General features: G+C 68.0%; 6 protein-coding genes across 6 annotated transcripts in view; 3 read left to right on the top strand and 3 right to left on the bottom strand.

The window, feature by feature from the left end:
- Window positions 1-2,065, bottom strand: part of CHLNCDRAFT_58863 (expressed protein) — a gene marked incomplete at both ends in the record, with an annotated part of 4,925 nt that extends 2,860 nt beyond the window's left edge. Inside the window, 6 exons of the mRNA XM_005844439.1 lie at window positions 156-311; window positions 534-601; window positions 860-1,015; window positions 1,231-1,358; window positions 1,522-1,811; window positions 1,956-2,065. Coding sequence (XP_005844501.1) covers window positions 156-311; window positions 534-601; window positions 860-1,015; window positions 1,231-1,358; window positions 1,522-1,811; window positions 1,956-2,065 — 908 coding nt within the window. The remainder of the gene's footprint in view (window positions 1-155; window positions 312-533; window positions 602-859; window positions 1,016-1,230; window positions 1,359-1,521; window positions 1,812-1,955) is intronic.
- A 699-nt stretch (window positions 2,066-2,764) lies between these two features.
- CHLNCDRAFT_58862 (hypothetical protein) lies at window positions 2,765-8,156 on the top strand (the record flags this gene model as incomplete). Its single annotated transcript, XM_005844533.1, has 13 exons — window positions 2,765-2,777; window positions 3,027-3,140; window positions 3,260-3,798; window positions 3,984-4,091; window positions 4,267-4,564; window positions 4,789-4,953; window positions 5,319-5,470; window positions 5,592-5,752; window positions 5,945-6,523; window positions 6,709-6,894; window positions 7,056-7,289; window positions 7,475-7,840; window positions 8,006-8,156. The coding sequence occupies 13 exons, from the start codon at window positions 2,765-2,767 to the stop codon at window positions 8,154-8,156; spliced, it is 3,066 nt and encodes a 1,021-aa protein (XP_005844595.1).
- A 317-nt stretch (window positions 8,157-8,473) lies between these two features.
- CHLNCDRAFT_138864 (hypothetical protein) lies at window positions 8,474-10,127 on the top strand (the record flags this gene model as incomplete). Its single annotated transcript, XM_005844532.1, has 8 exons — window positions 8,474-8,519; window positions 8,692-8,810; window positions 8,956-9,028; window positions 9,181-9,284; window positions 9,440-9,550; window positions 9,709-9,795; window positions 9,951-10,004; window positions 10,104-10,127. The coding sequence occupies 8 exons, from the start codon at window positions 8,474-8,476 to the stop codon at window positions 10,125-10,127; spliced, it is 618 nt and encodes a 205-aa protein (XP_005844594.1).
- A 145-nt stretch (window positions 10,128-10,272) lies between these two features.
- CHLNCDRAFT_58861 (hypothetical protein) lies at window positions 10,273-12,395 on the bottom strand (the record flags this gene model as incomplete). The annotated part of the gene is made up of 3 exons (XM_005844438.1): window positions 10,273-11,821; window positions 12,036-12,166; window positions 12,297-12,395. The coding sequence occupies 3 exons, from the start codon at window positions 12,393-12,395 to the stop codon at window positions 10,372-10,374; spliced, it is 1,680 nt and encodes a 559-aa protein (XP_005844500.1). The 3' UTR covers window positions 10,273-10,371.
- Window positions 12,396-12,880: 485 nt separating this feature from the next.
- Window positions 12,881-14,044, top strand: CHLNCDRAFT_54435 (hypothetical protein; the record flags this gene model as incomplete). The annotated part of the gene is made up of 4 exons (XM_005844531.1): window positions 12,881-12,991; window positions 13,134-13,319; window positions 13,476-13,553; window positions 13,760-14,044. The coding sequence occupies 4 exons, from the start codon at window positions 12,881-12,883 to the stop codon at window positions 14,042-14,044; spliced, it is 660 nt and encodes a 219-aa protein (XP_005844593.1).
- A 486-nt stretch (window positions 14,045-14,530) lies between these two features.
- Window positions 14,531-15,559, bottom strand: CHLNCDRAFT_138861 (hypothetical protein; the record flags this gene model as incomplete). Its single annotated transcript, XM_005844437.1, has 5 exons — window positions 14,531-14,596; window positions 14,719-14,849; window positions 14,985-15,036; window positions 15,212-15,280; window positions 15,494-15,559. The coding sequence occupies 5 exons, from the start codon at window positions 15,557-15,559 to the stop codon at window positions 14,531-14,533; spliced, it is 384 nt and encodes a 127-aa protein (XP_005844499.1).
- Between the last annotated feature and the right edge of the window lie 808 nt (window positions 15,560-16,367).

Below are 16,367 nucleotides of genomic sequence, written 5' to 3'. Positions count from 1 at the left end.
GCGGTGCATGGGGCAACCAGGGGCAGCCAGGCGGGCAGCCGAGGCGTGGCTGGCAGCGGCGCCCTGTGTGCGGCGCCCTGTGTGCAGCCAGCCGGCCGGCCAGCATCCTGCGCAGCTCACCCTGCCCGGCCGGCACGAGCCCGCCCCGTTCGAACAGCAGGTTGAGGGCCAGCTGGTCGTCAACGTGGCTGTCTGAGTCCTCGTGCTTGGCCTGGGCCGGGTCGGTCAGCATCTTGATCCAGGCCTTGAGGAAAGCGCGGGAGGCGGGGGTGTTGGAGACAGCAAACATGCCGGTGTTGAAAGCCGCGGCGCTGCGGGGCGGGGCAGAAGGAGGCAGGCGGGATGTGCGTCAGGGGGAGAGAGCACAAGCCGTGTGTGTGGTCGTGGAACTAGAAAGGAGGAGGCGAGCTGTGAGGTGGCAGCGCGGGCCCGGGTCGGCAGGCAAGTACACAGGGGGCGGCGCAGCTTCAGGCTTTGAAGGCACGCCAGCTGGCAGGCCGGGGAGGCGGCGGCGGCGGCACGGCCCCGCTCACTGAGAGTTGCCGGGCACGTGCCCGCAGAGTGGGTAGCTGCGGTCGGTCGGCTGCCATGCATCCTCCGCCTGCACCACGCAGCCACGGAATGCAGGTTGGGCAGGGCCAGGCGTCGGGCGGCGGAATAAGGCAGCCAAGCACGCCGGCCCTGGCGGCGGCAGCAGCAGCGGCAGCCTCAGCCCCGTCACCAGCGGCAAACCCAAGCCTGGCTGCCAACAGCCCAGGCGCGCAGCGTTCCGGCTTGCACACACCAACACACAACAACCACACACACATACACACACGCACTCTCTGTGGGTGGGCTGCCTGTGGGACAACCCACGCACCTTGGCGCTGAGGCAGTCTGTGGACACAAAGAAGTCCACCCCTTGCCTCTGCTCCAGGTATTGCCAGGGCGGGCGCAGCCACACGCAGTCGCTGTCGCTCACCACCACCAGCTCCAGCGTCGGGTGCTGCTCCAGCAAGCCCAGCACAAACTGGATCTGCGGGAGGAGGGAGAGCAGGAGGCTGGGGGCGGAGATGTGGCGCGCGGCGCGCTGCCGTGCCGCCGGCCACTGCCATCCGCTCTTGGCTCCTGTCATTTTGCGCCACGGTGGCGGGCCTCCTACCCGCGGACCACAGTCAGCCTAGTGGCTGTTGAACCGGGGTGCCGCCTCCCTTGCGGGCTTGGCAGCCCGCGCCGCGCAGCCCAGCCCACCTTGATCGCGCCCATCTGCCGGAAGGCCGCCACATTGTCCCGGAAGTCTCCGGCAGCGGTGCCGGCGTGGGCGGCCACGCAGGGCAGGCCCTGCGCCTCGCACTGGCCCAGCATCTGGTCGTCCAGGGCTGCAGCAAAACCAGGGAGTGGGCGGCGGCAGAGCGGGGGCGTGTGTGGCGGTGGTGGGTCATGGTAGTGTGTGGTTCGTTGTTGTTGCTGTTATTGGTGGTGGTGATGGTGGTGGTGGTGGTGGACATGCCATGCTGCCTGTACTGCATGTACTGCATGTACCTGCGATGAGGAAGGACCGCTCGAAGGGCATCACGCTCCTCGCCCAGTTCTGGACGAAATCAAAGTAAGCGGAGTTGCCGAAGCCGACCATCAGCCTCGCGGTGTGGTTGAGGTCGGGCGGCCGCAGCCTGGGCGGCAGCGGCGGCGCCGGCGGCGCCCGCCGCGCCAGGTGCAGCCAGCTGGCCAGCCGTTGGATGGATGCGGGCTGCTGACCCGACGCCTGTGCAGACCCATCCTGGCCGGGGAGCTGGCCGGGGAAGAGGCGGCTGGAAGCCTCCAGATGCGCTTCGCTGCGGCAGGCGGCAGCATCAGGCGAGGCGAGAATGCATCAGCCCAGCCCCCGGGCCAGCATCCGAGCCAACCGGATGGTTGGCCGGAACAAAGGCGCCGGCGTAGCGCCGCCAACGAGAACAGGTGGCCGCCTGGCAGCCCACCTGTGCTTCTGGTGTGCCGTAAAGAGCATCACCGTCACGGCGAACCCCGCCACAAAGCCTGCGGCGGCGGTGCTGATGCGGTAGGGCGCCTTGCTGCCCTTCAGCCCCATCCTGCCTGGCGCTGCTGCCGCCGCCGCCGCCGCTGGGAGGGCTGCCGGCGCGGCCGCCGCAGGTCGGCTGCAGTGCTGCGGCGCTGCTGCTGCTTTCCGTGCGCAATCTCAATTCCGATGCAGCCAGAAGGACGGCGAGCGGCTGCGCTGCCGAGCGAGCTCGACCAAAACAATTTGCCGATGGCTCTGCTCGCGTGATCGGCTCACGTATTCAGCTGATTGTGTGGAGAAGTTAGAATATCAGCGAACAGCGCGCTAGGCTATCGAGCATACGGGGGTCCCTCCCTCGGATGGCAGACCTGGGCACAGGCAGGCGGCAACAAGTGGTTTGATCGGGGTTGAGATGGCAGATCGGTTGCTGCAGCGATGCAGCCTGATGAGGTGGCGCGCATGTGGCGCCTCGCAGGCGTATGCGGGGCCCTCGGCTCCCAGACCTCACTGGCAGCCGTGCAATGTCCACATGCAGCTGGCACACGGGTAATACCCCCAACAAATTCCTGGAATGCATGCCAGCAAGCAGATTGGGCGGTTCACGTGCCGTTGGCGGCGCCTCAGCGGCCCCAGCGGCGGCGGCTGGATTCTCTGCAAAGTTGCAGTCACGGCGGGCTACTTTAATCATTATAATTTCCGCTTCTACTATCTTTGTCGTCAGAGGCACCAAGCAACCTCCTTTACAGAGCTCAAGAGTGGGCGGGAGGGATGGCGGAGCCTGGTGGGGCAGGCAAGTTTTGGAACATCGCTGGTAGTAGTTCGGTTTAAATCGAATGCCTCTCTGCTGCTCCCGACCACCTTGCTGAGCCTGATCACATCCGGCTTGCAAGAGGGGTCCTGTATTCACACCAAAGAGCAACCGATCATGGCTCTGGGACTACGGACAGCACTTCAGGGCCCACTCCTGCCGCCGCTGGCACCAGTTGCCAAGCTCTATGCGCTTGCCGCCGCCGCTGCCTCCAACCCGCAGGCCGCTCCTTCCCCGCCTTCCCCTACCCGCCCTACAGCATCCAGCTGGACTTCATGGATGCCCTGTATTCAGCGCTGGAGCAGGGCGGGGTGGGCCTGTTCGAGAGCCCTACAGGTGGGCTGTGGCACGAGGAGCGGATGGCTGGCTGGGCTCCCGCCGCCAGTCGTTGAGGTTCTGCCACCACTGCTAGGCCACCTGGCTGCGGCTGCCACCCCTTCTCCTCGATGACGCAGGCACCGGCAAGACGCTCAGCCTGATCTGCAGCAGCCTGCAGTGGCTGCAAGACCAGCGGCGACGCGAGGCGGCGGCGGCGGCGGCGGCGGCGGCCAAGGGCACGCACGGCAGCCCGGGGCGAGCAGGAGGAGGCAGCAAGGGTCCAGAGACCGGTGATGCTGGCGAGGAGGAGGGCGACGATGCCCCTGACTGGATGCGCGACTTTGGGCAGCAGCAGGAGCGGGAGCGGCAGCGCGTGCTGCAGGACCGCCAGCGGCGGCGCATCGCACAGGCCAAGGCGCAGCTGCTGGGAGGGAAGAAAGCAGGGCGCCGTGGCGGCGCCCGGGGCGCGGGGGCAGCTTCGGCAGCTGCTTCGGATGATCCCGAGGCCGAGTTTCTGGTGGAAGAGTGGCAGTCTGATGGGGAGGACTCTGCGGCAGGCGGCGGCGGCGGCAAGAAGCGCAGCCCAGGCACCGCTGGCCTGGGCCTCGGCATCAGCAGCGGCAGCGAGGGCGGCAGCGACGGCGAGGGCCTGCTGGGGGAGGTGGAGGATGTGGAGGTGCCCCGCAAGCGGCAGGCGAGTGCCGGCTGCCGTTTGTGCTCGCCTGTCCCATGCGTGCCCGCCTGCCTGGGCCAGCTCCACCCATGTTGCTGTTGCTGTTGCTGCTGGTTTTGCTGCTCCGCCCACACGCCGCGCCCTGCCCTGCTCTGCCTGCCCTGCCCTGCGCCATCCCCTGCCTGCAGATCATCTTTGCCAGCCGCACCCACTCCCAGCTCAGCCAGTTTGTGGGAGAGCTGCACCGCACCGCCTTCGCCGGGGAGATGTCGCTGGTGGCGCTGGGCTCGCGCAAGGTACCGGGCAAGGCTCTGGCTGGCACCTTGAAAGCAACGACTGCAGCAGCAACTCACTCCGCTCGGCACAGCGCTGCGCCGCACATCGCAGCCCCCAGCCCGCCCATCCCTGCCCGTGCTGTCTCCTCTTCCCCCCCATGCGCACAAGCACGCGCCGCCATCCCACATTGTGCAGGCCCTTTGCATCAACGATGCCGTGCTGTGGCTGCAGTCCGCCTCGCTCATCAACGAACGCTGCCTGGAGCTGCAGAAGGCCGGCGGCGGCGCCAGCGGCGGCAGCAAGAAGGCAGCTGTGGCAGGGCCGGCGGGCGTGGGCGGCGCCGACGCCGTGGGCCCCGCCCAGCGCCGCGCCAAGCCAGGCGCCGGTGGCAGCGGGCGGTGCCCCTTCCTGGCCAGCGGCACGGCGGCGGCGGCCACCACCCGAGACATGATCCTGGCTCAGCCCATTGACATTGAGGAGCTTGCCAAGCTGGGTGAGCTGCGCTGGGAGGAAAGGAGAACCTGGGAGGCAAGGGTTCACAAAAAGACGCCGTGCCGAGAGCGGGGCGGAGCATGGCAGCACGGCAGTAGCACGGGCGAGCAGCAGACGCGCCCATGTGTTGCGTGCCGCCCTCGCCGATCTGCCTGCTGCCGCTCGCCACCGATGTGCGCCCCCCACCCCCACCCCACCCCCACCCGCTTTGCCGCCTTCCTGCAGGCCGCCGCAAGTCTGTATGCCCATACTACTCTGCGCGGCGGGCGGCGGCGGAGGCGGACATCGTGCTGGCGCCCTACAGCTGCCTGCTGGTGCGGGAGACGCGGGAGGCGTTGGGGCTGCGCCTGGAGGGCAACGTGGTGATCGTGGATGAGGGGCACAACCTGGGTGGGCTTGGGTTGGGTGGGCTGATGTGGTGGCGGCGGCGGTGGTGGTGGTGGTTATTTTTGGCAGGTTGGCCTTTGGCGGGGTGGTTATGGCATGTGTGCATGCGCATGGAGGGGGCGTGTGGGCCGGATGGCTGTGTGCCAGCAGAGCAGCGGGGTCGAGGGGCAGGTGCAAGGCAGGGAGGCAAGGCAACGGGCTGCAGAGGATGTGGCCCGTCGGCGCAGAGCTGTTTCCCTTGCGTAGGCATATGAATGCATTGCACTTCCATCGCATGCTCCCCTGCTCCCTCCACAGTAGGCGTATGATCGCACTTTCAAACCTTGCTCCCCTGCCCCCCCCACACGCCGTGCCATGCTGTTCCGCAGTGGACGCCATCAACTCAAGCCATTCTGCTGAGCTGGCGGCGGGCGCGGCGGCGACAGCTCAGCGCCAGCTGGCAGCCTACTTCCAGCGCTTCCAGTCCCGCCTGGCGCCCGCCAACTGCCGCCACATCCAGACGCTGGCGCGGGTGGCGCAGGTGGGATGGGCCCGCTGCCAGGGCGGAGTGCTAGGCTCGCTTCTGCTGGCGACAGCGCTGGAGCAGCACAGTTCCAGTTACCGAGCGGCTGCATTTGCTACTGGTGCTGCTCCCTCCGCAGGTGCTGAGCCGGGCCGCCAGCGGCGCGATGCAGCTGGCGCCGGCGTGCGGCGGCGGTACCGGCGCGGGGCCCGCGGCAGGTGGTACCGGCACGGTACTGACCGTCAACGACTTCCTGCTTCGCACCGGCCTGGACAACCTGAACCTCTTCAAGCTGGTCAGGTGGGCTGGCTTGGCTGAGAGAGCAGAGGGGCCACGGGGGTGCCGGCGAAGCAGAGGACAGCGGGAATTGAGCAGGACGAGCAGGCTGGAGCAGCGCAGGAGCAGGCAGAAGCAGGGGGTCGTAGCTTTGTCCTGTTGTGATCACCAAGGACCCCCGCTCCTGGCTTCCCTTCTCTCCCCGCGCTGCTGCAGCTACGTGCGGGAGAGCAAGGCGGTCTTCAAGATTGCAGGCTACTGGCAGGCGCAGCAGAAGCGGGAGGCGGCGGCCGCGGCCGGGGCCGCCACCGGAACCGCAACAGCAGCAGCGGCAGCTAGAGCTGGCAGCCAGGCGTCGGCGGCCGCGGCGGCTGCGCCGCCCGCAGAGGCAGCTGCTGGCACCGGGGCGCTGCATGCGTTGCTCGGCTTCCTGCAGGCTCTCACCAATGCCGATGCTGATGGGCGAATCGTGGTGCAGCCACCAGCCCAGGCGCCACAGCAGCCGCACGGCGGCGGTGGCAGGAGCACAGCCCATGGCAGCAGCGGTGGAGCAGCAGCGGCGGCGGCAGCAGCAGCAGGAGGAGGAGCAGGGGCAGGGGGAGCAGGGGAGGGCCTTCTGAAGTTCGTGCTGCTGAATGCGGCGGCGCACTTTGGGCGCGTCGTGTCTGCTGCGCACGCTGTGGTCCTCGCCTCTGGCACCCTGTCCCCCCTCGAGTCTGTGCTGCACCTCTTCCCGGGGGTTCCGCCCGAGCGCCTGCACCGCTTTGCCTGCGGGCACGTGGTGGGCAAGGAGAGGTGAGGGGGCGCATCGGGGCTGGTGGGCGGCCGGGCACACGCAGGCACGGCAGGGGTGTGTCCCTTTCTGTGTCTGCAGTGCGCTGTGGTGGCAGGCGCAGCGGGCAGACGGTCCGCTGCCCGCCGCCCGCCTGCCTCCCGCCCCTGGCGAAGCCCCGCCCTGGCCACCACTGCCGCCGCCGCAGGCTGCTGGCGCTGGCGGTGGGCGTGGGACCCTCAGGGGCGCCGCTTGACTTCCGCAACGCCTCTCGAGGCGCCGCCGCCACGCTGGACGAGCTGGGGCGCCTGGTGCTCAACGCCTGCCAGGTGGTGCCGGGCGGGGTGGTGCTCTTCTTCCCTTCCTTCTCCTATGCTGACCAAGTGCATGCCAGGTGGGACTGGTGGGACTGGCGGGGCGAGGCAGAAGGATGGCGGGATGGCCAGGCTTGAGTGGCGCGGCTTGGGTTTTGCGGGGGTGGCTGTCTGCCTGCCTGCCTGGCTTGCTGCTCTTGCTCCTTGCTGACCCGCAATGAGTGCCCCCCCTATCCCCCAGGTGGCAGCACAGCGGGCTGCTGCGCCAGCTGGCGGCACGCAAGCGCGTCTTCCGGGAGCCCCGCACAGCTGGCGAGGTGGAGGCGTGCCTGCAGCAGTACGCAGACTGTATCGCCGCCGCCGCTGCTGCCGGCGGCGGCGGCAGTGGCGGCGGCGGGGTGACCGGGGCGGTCATGCTGTGTGTGGTGGGCGGCAAGCTGGCTGAGGGCATCAACTTTGGGGATGCGCTGGGCAGGTGGGCGGGGCGAGCGCGGGATGGATGCCAGCGGGAGAGGAGCGGTGGGGCAGGCTGCCTGCCACGCCGCAGCAGCAGGTGTAGATGTACGGATTTTGTGTGTGCATCAGCAGGTACGCCTGCCTGTTGTGCCACCATCCTGTGCCACCATGTACCGCCGACCTCGTGACCGCTGTGTACCGCAGGTGCGTCATCATGGTGGGCCTCCCCTACCCCAACCCATCCGACCCAGAGCTGCAAGAGCGCATGCGCTTCATGGACCGAGCCGCCGCGGCCGCCGCCGCCGCTGCTGCTGCTGCTCCAGCGCGCCCGGCGGCAGCAGCTGGCGCACGGCGAGGGCCTGGAGCGGCGGCGCCCAGCCAGCCTCTCCGGCGGCAGCAGCAGCAGCAGCAGGTGCAGGGGCAGCAGGGGCACCAGCACCAGCAGCTGGGGGCGTGTGAGGACGGGCGGGCCTATTACTCAAACCTGTGCATGAAGGCCGTCAACCAGTGCATCGGCCGCGTGATACGCCACCGAGGCGACTGGGCCGCCGTGCTGCTGGTTGATGCCAGGTGGGGGCCCTGCAAATGCCTGTACTGTGGTGTGGAAGTGTTTCTGCTGGCGCGGTGTTGCGGGTGTGGTTGTTTTTTCGCACGGCGCGGCCGCGGCGACCCGACAGCCTCCTTCCCTGCATCACCCACCTCCCGCCTGCGATGCACCGTGCTGTGCGCCCGCAGGTGGGCTGCGGCGGCGGATGCATGCGGCCAGCCTAGCCCGCTGGCCAAGCTGCCGAGCTGGATCCAGCAGTCGGCGCAGGTCAGCCGCAGCTTTGGCGATGCGTTTGGCCGCCTGGCGCGGTTCAGCAAGGCCATGGCGGCGGCCGGCTAGGCCCTAGCCACACATTGCTTGCACCACACTTTACCCATCCTTGCCCCGCTTTGTTGCTGCCTGCTGCTCCTGCCTCATTCTGTGTTGTTTCTCGTTTGCGCTGTCGGACTGCTCTGCTTTGCTTCATCTCATGGATTGTGTCGAAAGTAAAAGTAAACACGAAATGGCTGCAGAGCAGGGCCTAAGCCTTGTACCTGCGTCTGTACTGCAAAGGTGCCTCCAGCTATCCCTTCCCTCATCTGCCCACCCTCGTATTACATGCGCTTGGCTGTGTCAACACACACATCGCTTGCCTTGAAAAACGAGACCCTGCAGCCATGGGTTTGGGTTCTCTGCTCGTGCTGCTGCCCCTCCTCTTCCCAGGTAGGCAGACGCTGGGCCACATCCCCACCGTAGGCCACCCGGCAATGTCACAGATGCGGCAACGCTCACGCGATACTCTCGCGTGTGTTTCGGTGACACCCGCCCCCGTCCTCCTGCTCCAGAGCTTTTGTGCGCACCCGAGACCCTCCCAAGGGCTCCATGCATGCTGCAGGGGCGGCTGCCGCTCGCCATCTGAGCCAGGGGCCCGTCACCGACGGGCAGCCCGCCTGCCGTACCGTCGCTGAGTGGGCGGCAGCTACCGGGCACACCTACTTTGCTGAATCGGTGCAGGTGGGTCCACCTCCCCTGCAGCGTGCTGATGGGGCTTGGTGAGAAGGGCGCAGGGGTCGGCACCTTCAGCGGCTTGGTGGTGGGGTGCACGGTCCCACCTCCGCCGCCGCAGCCGCCCGTGGTGGCTGTCGCCTGCCCCCTGCAGACCTTTGCCCCGGAGCTGTACGATGATGCCTTCTCTGACCCAGCCTGGGTAGGCACCATATTTTCCCTCACAAGTGCGCTGCGCTGCCGCATGCGAGGCTGCCTTGGCGCCCCGCCGGGCCCAGCCCGAGCGCCGCTGCCGCTCACGCGCCTGCCTGCCCGTGCATTCACGCCGCCACCTTGGCGGCATCGACCCCGCACCCCGCTGCTGCCGCCGCCACTGCAGACGCCGTCCTGGATATGTCTGGGCAGCTGGATGACCTGGGGGACTTCCGGGGCGTGATGGGGCGCGCCGCCAACGACAGCGCCTATTTCGACGGCATGCGCCAGGTCGGCATGTGCTCCAGATGCCGCCCACGACCCTAAAACACCAGAGAGGCGGGGGCTGCCCTGCCCCTCTGCCCCCGCCTCTGCCACTGCCAAGGTGCGCTACGGCTCTGAACGTGCATCCCCGCCCTTGCATCCCCTGCGCTGCTCTGCCGCAGATCATCCTGTACCACATCCACCCCGATGAGGCGCTGACCGAAGCCGAGCTCGTGTACACGGCGGCTCGCGGCGGCAACCTCACCACCGCCCTGCCGGGGCACGACCTGGGGGTGAGCTCCGCCAGCGGTGTCGAACAGGCTGCTCAGCCAAGATAGGCTGGGCGCGCCTGCAAGCTGCATGCCGGGCTTTGTGCGCGGCTGCCGACGCTGCCGTCCCAGGCGCCGTCGCCGCAACCCACATGTGGTGTGCACGTCCGCGACTGCTGCAGTTGGAGCCCCTGGTGGGCCCACAGGGCACCACCCTGCTGCTGGTGCCCGAGGATCCGGTCCTGACAAACCTGATTGGGAAGCCCCGGGTAAGGCGCCGACGCAGCCTGCCCAGCCTCGGCGTTGCTGCAGCCGGGGCTGCTGCTGCTGGGCCTGCGTGTGTGTGGATGGCTGGGTGGGGCGTGCACTGGTGGGGGCGCTTCGTCAGGCAGGAGGCCCACGGTGGCTGGCCTGCACGGTGCAGGTAGTCAAGCCTGACGTCACCGCTGGCCAGGCCATCGTGCATGAGCTGGACATGGTGAGCCCTGCAGGCCGTCAGCTGTAGCAGGCTGCCCAGCTGTGGCTGGTGGGGCCATGCGCAACATGCATGTGCACCGCCAACCTCAAACGCGTGCAGGTGCTGCTGCCCGTCCTAGAGTAGCCTGCTGCGGGTGCATGTGGCGGCGGGGAGCTGCTCCTGGCAAAGCGCGTTGCTGCATGGTGCTATGCATTGAGCTGGAGGAGGCTGGCATGGTGGTGAGGTCGAGTGAGAAGCCTGGTGTGTACTTGCCTCGCGTTATTGCTTCGCACCTAAATTAACAGAGTGCTCCTTTATGCAATTTCTTGCATGTTCTGAAACATGCTGCATGAGAACAGGGTCTGTCACAGGCTGAGCCAGCAGGCCGTCACGCCTGTTCGTCCAGCTGCCCGCGCCGGTGCCGCTGGAGCGCCGCCAGCGCCTGCTGCCGGTGCGCGGCCAGCTCTGCGGCTGCCGGCAGCTGGCCTTCCACAGCTGGAGGGTCGCCCGCTGCATCAGCTGCCGGCTCATCGGCTCCTGCCCTCCCATTTGCTCCAGGGCTGCTGGCGGTACCATTCTTGCCTGGCCTGCCACTACCTCCCCGCCTCCGTCGCTGGCCCTCCTTGCTGCGGCTGCGGCTGCGGCTGCGATCCCGGCGCCGCCGCCGCCGCCGCTTGTGCTTGCGGTGCTGCCTGCGGTGCCGCGGCGACAAGCTGCCATCGCTGCCGCTGCGTGGCACGCTCTCTAAACCCCTGCTGCCGCTTCTGCGTCTGCCTCTGGAACTTGAGGAGCTGACGGGGCGCCCCCGTGGCCCCTCTGCCTCCTCCTCTGTGGCCCCAGCTGCTGCTGCTGGCTGGGGTTTCCCGGCCGCAAGTGTCCGCTCGGGTGGTGCGCTGCCCCCACGCTGAGCCCTGCTGCGCCCCTGCAGCAGCAGCAGCTCCAGATAGCCTTCGCTGTCCGACCGCTGCGCCTCCGCAGACCGCCGCCGCCCGCGGTCCTCACCGCCGCTGCTGCTGCTGCTCCTGCTCCTGCTCCTGCTGCTGCTCCTGCCATAGTAGCCATCCTCGTCGCTGTCGCTGCCCTGCCGCCGCGTGCTGGTGCCAGCGCCCCCTACTGCGACCTGCTGCTGATGCTCCTGCAGCTGGTGGCGTGCTTCGGCGCCCGCGGCAGCGGCAGCGGCTGCATCCAGCTGCAGCGTCTGCCAATCGTAAGCTGCCAGGCTGGCGCAGCCAGAGGCCGCAAAGGCTGCCACCTCCCAAGCAAAGCGCTCGGCATGCTCAAACAGGAATGGCGCCGCCGCCGCCTGCACCCTGACCGCCACCTCGGGCAGAGGCACGCCCGCAGCGGCGCTGCCACCGTTGGCCGGCCTGCTGAGCTGGCTGCGAGCTGGCAGTGCCGCCGTGGCTGCAATGCCTGGTGCTGGTGCTGGTGCTGGTGCTGGTGCCGGTCTTGCTAGCGAGCGGCTCGCGGCGCCTGCCGCACGGCCTGCCCCGCCTGGTGCGGGCGGCGGCGCCGCGGGAGGCGCGGAGGCGGCATTGCGCAGCGTGCCCAGCACGTGCTGCGCCACCAGGGCCACGTCCTGCTGCAGCATCAGAGCCTGCAGCTCCCGCCCCACAAACGCCTCCACTTCTGGCCGCTGCGCCAGCCGGGGGGTCAGGCGCTGCGCCGCCAGCCGCTCCCGGGCGCTGCCATCCAGCGCAGAGGAGTAGGCTGCCCGCCGCCGGCGGTGCTGCACGGTGAGCGGCAGCGAGCCGCTGCCGTGGGGCCCTCCGCCGCCACCTCTGCCGCCGCCGCCGTTGCGCACGCGGCGGGCTGGGGCTTGCAAGAAGTAGCGCCGCCTGCATGCACGACGTGCAGGCACAGGTGTGCACGCGAGGACGTTCCGCGCAGCAGCGCCACTGGTACAGCGGGTCATCCGTGCCTGCTCTGCCTTGTCGCTGTATTTTGGTCGTTCTTGTGCTGCCTGCCCGTACCCTGCCTGCGCAGGGGGGAGGCGCCCGCAACCCCCCACCCGGCCCCTGCTACAGTTAGTTCTGAAGCATGTTCGCTGACCTGTAGGCTGTGTCATGGCAGTCATAGATGGCAGACGCAAAGGGGCGGCGGCAGAGCGGGCACGACAGCTGAGGGCCGCCCTGTGCTGCCGCCGCCTGCTCCACCCCGCACTCTGCCCAGCGGCGGATGCACTGCGGAGGGCAGGGCGGAGAGGGGAAGCGTGCACAGCGTGGAGGCGCAAGCAGTCTGGCAGGGGCGGGAGGGTGCCACGCCGGCGCCAGCAGAAGTCCTCAAGCAGCAGTGCTCGCTCCTGTGGCGCACCGCGAAATGGAAGTGGTGCCAGCACTCGTCCAGGAAAGCCTCATCCTCGGGGCGCAGCTCCGCCAGGCAGATTGCGCAGGTGCCGCAGCTGGCCGCCATGGTTGGGTCGAGGGAGAAGGCAGAGCACCTACTCAGCCGCCGCAGTGCGCCCGCCTGCCGCTGCCGCTGCGGCTCCGCCGCGCCGAGGACTCTACTGCTGCTTCTCTGGAACAACCTCCATGCTTTCAGGTCGAGCACGACAGCTCAGGGAGGCTCTAAGGAGGGCAGCAGGTTTGGGAGCGCGCCCAGAGGTAGCGCAGCGCGCAGGAGTGGAGCACAATATGGAGCGGCTATCTACCGGTCATGATTGGGACAGAAATAGCGGCAAAAGGCTGCTGCGACGACGAGGAAACATGAAATAATGCCACCTGGCGAGGGAGGTCAAAACAACCCAAATTTGTTAGTTTGGAGCCACATACGGTCGCCTCTAGCGCTTTTGTGCACCATCAATAGTCTCTAGCACCTCCGCTGCCCGTCTCTCGATCGGCATCCTTCAGCACGAAGGAAGACCGCCGCAGGCCACGTTCTGAGCTTGGAGATCCACGATGGCGGCGACGGAAAACGAGGAGGCCATCATCCGCAAGCGCTACCTCACGCAGACCGTGCCCACGGCCGCCAACGCGCTGCCGCCCTTCAAGAAGCTGGTGAAGAGGCGAGTGCGGGCTGGCAGGGCGCGAGGGCGCAGCTGATGGGGCGCACAGGCATCGCCGCCCTGCTCGCCGCTCCGCGCGTCCCGCTCCCCGAGCGTGTGCCCTGCCCCCCTGCCCGCCCCTTGGCCCCCGCCGCAGGTACATGCAGCTATGCCAGGCGATGGAGGCGGGCGGCAGCCTGGAGGAGGCGGAGCGGCTGTACCCGGAGCTGTTGGCGGACCTGTATGCCATCCGCTTCCACATGCAGAAGCTGGCGGCGCAGGGCGGCGCCTTCCAGGCCGAGCAGCAGCTGTACGCGGAGAAGCAGGCGCAGCTGCAGGCCTCCATCCAGCAGGTGCGTGGGCGGCGCAACGCAGCACCTGGTCAGATGCCGGCGCCGGAGCGAGCAGGCTGGCTGGTCCCGCGCTGCTCCCGCACCCTCCAACACCGCCCTCGCCCTCTCCCCACCCTGCCCCTCCTGCCTCCTGCCCCCCTGCCCTCCGTCCCGCAGGCGGAGCAGGACATTGAGGATCGCAAGCGAGAGCTGGTGGAGGCGCGGGTGGAGCTTGCGCACAAGCAGGAGTACGAGGTGCTGCGCAAGCAGATCATGCAGGCGAGGAGGGAGGGAAGCAGGGAGCAGAGAACACACACAGCGCACCGGGAGCAGGAGGAGGCAGCTGGCAGCAGGCTGAGGTTCGCTGCCGCCCGCATGCTTGCTTTTGTCGCCCCGCTCCGCGCGCCGAGCCAGCCCGTGACGCTGTCCCGCCCTCGCGCCCCGCGCCGACACCCCCGCAGGTCCCCGCCCGGTCCACCACCCTGGCGGAGCAGGCGGCCACCCAGCGGGAGATTGCCGACCTGCAGCAGCAGAGCGCGGCGCTGGACGGCCTGCTGCAGCAGCGCAAGCAGCAGTTTGCGGGGGTGCTGGCCTCGCTGGAGGCGCTGCAGCGCTGCATCGAGCGCGAGGAGCCCGAGGAGAGCGTGGTGGCGATAGGAGAGGGCGGGGCGCCGCCGCCGCCGCCGCCGCCGCCGGCCGCAGCCGCCGCCGCGCAGCAGCAGCAGCAGCCCATGCAGGTTGGGTGATGCGCACCTCGTTTGCTGCTCGCCTGTGCCAGCTCCTCCTCTTTGCTGCTCAGCTCAGCTTTCTTCCTTTCATCCTCGTGTACCCAATCTGTTACTGCTACCGTCTGCCACGGTCATGGAGCGACACAAACACCAAACCAAACACACAAAATAAGGTCCAGTCACAGCATGTAGTGGTTTTTCCACAGCCCCCGTCAGCGTTCTCCCCTCCCCTCCCTCTATGTTGCCAAGCCCCATCTATTTGCCACAACGGGGAAGGGGTGCCGTGTCGCATCGTTGCTGATTGGCGTATGATGCTGGCCTGCTTCGCCCCCCAAAACGTTTAGGAGGAGGAAAAGGGAGAGAGAAGAGGACTGACAGAAAGAGGTTGCCCCCAACCCAGCCACACACATGCCCCGCCACGCCGCGTCGTCTTTCGTTCCCCGTTTTCTCTTCTTGTGTTACATCAAAAAATAACAGCTACCTCAAAACCGCATCAGTAACACCTCAGTAAAGGCTCTCTTCCTGGTGGGTGCTGATCGTCACATCAGACGTGGGGTAGGCGACGCAGGTCTGCAGGTAATCAACGGGGTGAGGGCGGATCAGCAAAGACCGCCGCCCACCGGCATCGATGCGTCCGCTGCTTCTGCGCGGCAGAACCGCAACAACGCCACCCCCACCCAGCCCAGGCTCACCAGCACGAAGCCCTTGCCCATCTGGTCGTCGTCCAGGAAGCTCTGGTCGCTCTGGTCAACGCCGCCAGACTCCACCTTGCCGGCGCAGCTGGAGCACGCGCCCGCGCGGCAGCTGTACGGCAGGTCGATGCCTGCGCAGGATAAAAAATGGCAGCAGCAGGAATGGATGAGCCAGTCGAAACAGGAGGGGCCCAGCCAGCTCGCAGAGGGCCTCTGCACACACCAGCAGCCACGGCCATGCATGGCACCCCGCTGGCCAGACTCACCGGCCTCCTCCGCGGCGTCCAGGATGTAGGTGTCGTCGGCGCACTCGATCACCTGGCGGACAGCAGGACAGAGGGCAGGGTGAGCAGCAGGGCATTCTGGTGGGTGTGGTGGTAGATGGGGTCACGGCCAACCTCCTGGCGCGGTGCCGACACGGCCCGGGATGCCCTGCATTCCGTGCCGATGGATGGGGGCTGTGAAACCGCGCCAGGGGAGCCCGCCATCGCACCTGCTCGCCGGAGGGCGTCTTCAGGGTCACCTTGTAGGCCTGCACCACCAGCTTGGAGGCCTGGCGGGCCTGCACACGCCATCATGGACATGGGAGAGCACAATGTGGGTGGTGGCAGCTCTCGGGTCCGCCCCATCGGGCAGCTCCCGGCATGATGGGGTTGTGCACCAGCACCTCGCCCATTCCACGCCACGATCGCTGCCTCCCAGCACTGGCAGGCCATGTTCCCGCCGACATCGGGCCCGATGGCGGGCAATGCGCCCGGCAGGGCCCCAGCCTCACCTGGCGGGGGGCCACGGCGGTGGGGCGGCGGGCAATGACTGCCTTGCTGCTCAGAGCGGCCTGCATGGTTGCGGGGTGGTGTTGCGGAGGTCGGCGGAGAGCAGCAGAGGACAATGAGGCGGTGTATGGTGGCGGGGGGAGAAGATGAGCCTGGAATCGCTGGAAAGTCCCCGGCGAGGCTACAATGCGGCGCGCCTGGGCGCTCCGCAATGCCAGAAGAGGCAGGCAGACGGAAGCAGAGGGGGTCAGCCGCCCACGGGGGCCTCCCGTCACCGCGCGCCCTGCCACCGCCCGCCGCCACCCGGCCGCCACTTGCAACTGCTGCCTCTCTGGCCAGTCCTGCCCCTAATTCGGTATGTCGCCATTGCCTTCATCGGTGTACCGCCTGCTTTCAGCCCCACACTTCAAGAAGACCCAGACCCGAGGGCAGCCTGCTGACCTGTGCCGCCGTCGCGCCCAGCAGCAGGCGCGCCGTGGCGACAGGTGTTCGGTGTATGCTGGCACGGTCTGTTCAGAGAGCTTAACTTGCTGCGGCGTAGCTGGCAGCCTGTCAGAATGCCGCGACAGACGCTACATCATTGAAGCTGACTAAACCACAGCCCACCCTTTGCATGCCGGCAGCCCCCCCGTAGACTCACGCCCCCAAATCGGAGGCCGCTCCTCTGCTGCGCACGAGCATCCCCTGTTCACCCCCCTAGCTTCTTCAGCTGCAGAAGATTCATCACATTCATTCAGGAAACATAAAAGAGAGCGATCCAGAACCTCAGGCGGAGGAAGCATGGGGGCAAACGGGCAGTGCGCCCGGCGGCAGAAGCACAGACAGGCCTGCACACGACCCAGCACAAGATGTGCTCATGCAGTGCGGGCGTGCTCT

The sequence above is a fragment of the Chlorella variabilis genome (genome assembly GCF_000147415.1).
Source record: "Chlorella variabilis unplaced genomic scaffold CHLNCscaffold_22, whole genome shotgun sequence".
NCBI classification, from domain to species: Eukaryota; Viridiplantae; Chlorophyta; class Trebouxiophyceae; order Chlorellales; family Chlorellaceae; genus Chlorella; species Chlorella variabilis.
The sequence above is the reverse complement of the archived record's forward strand: the minus strand, read 5'-3'. Positions and strand labels throughout refer to the sequence as shown.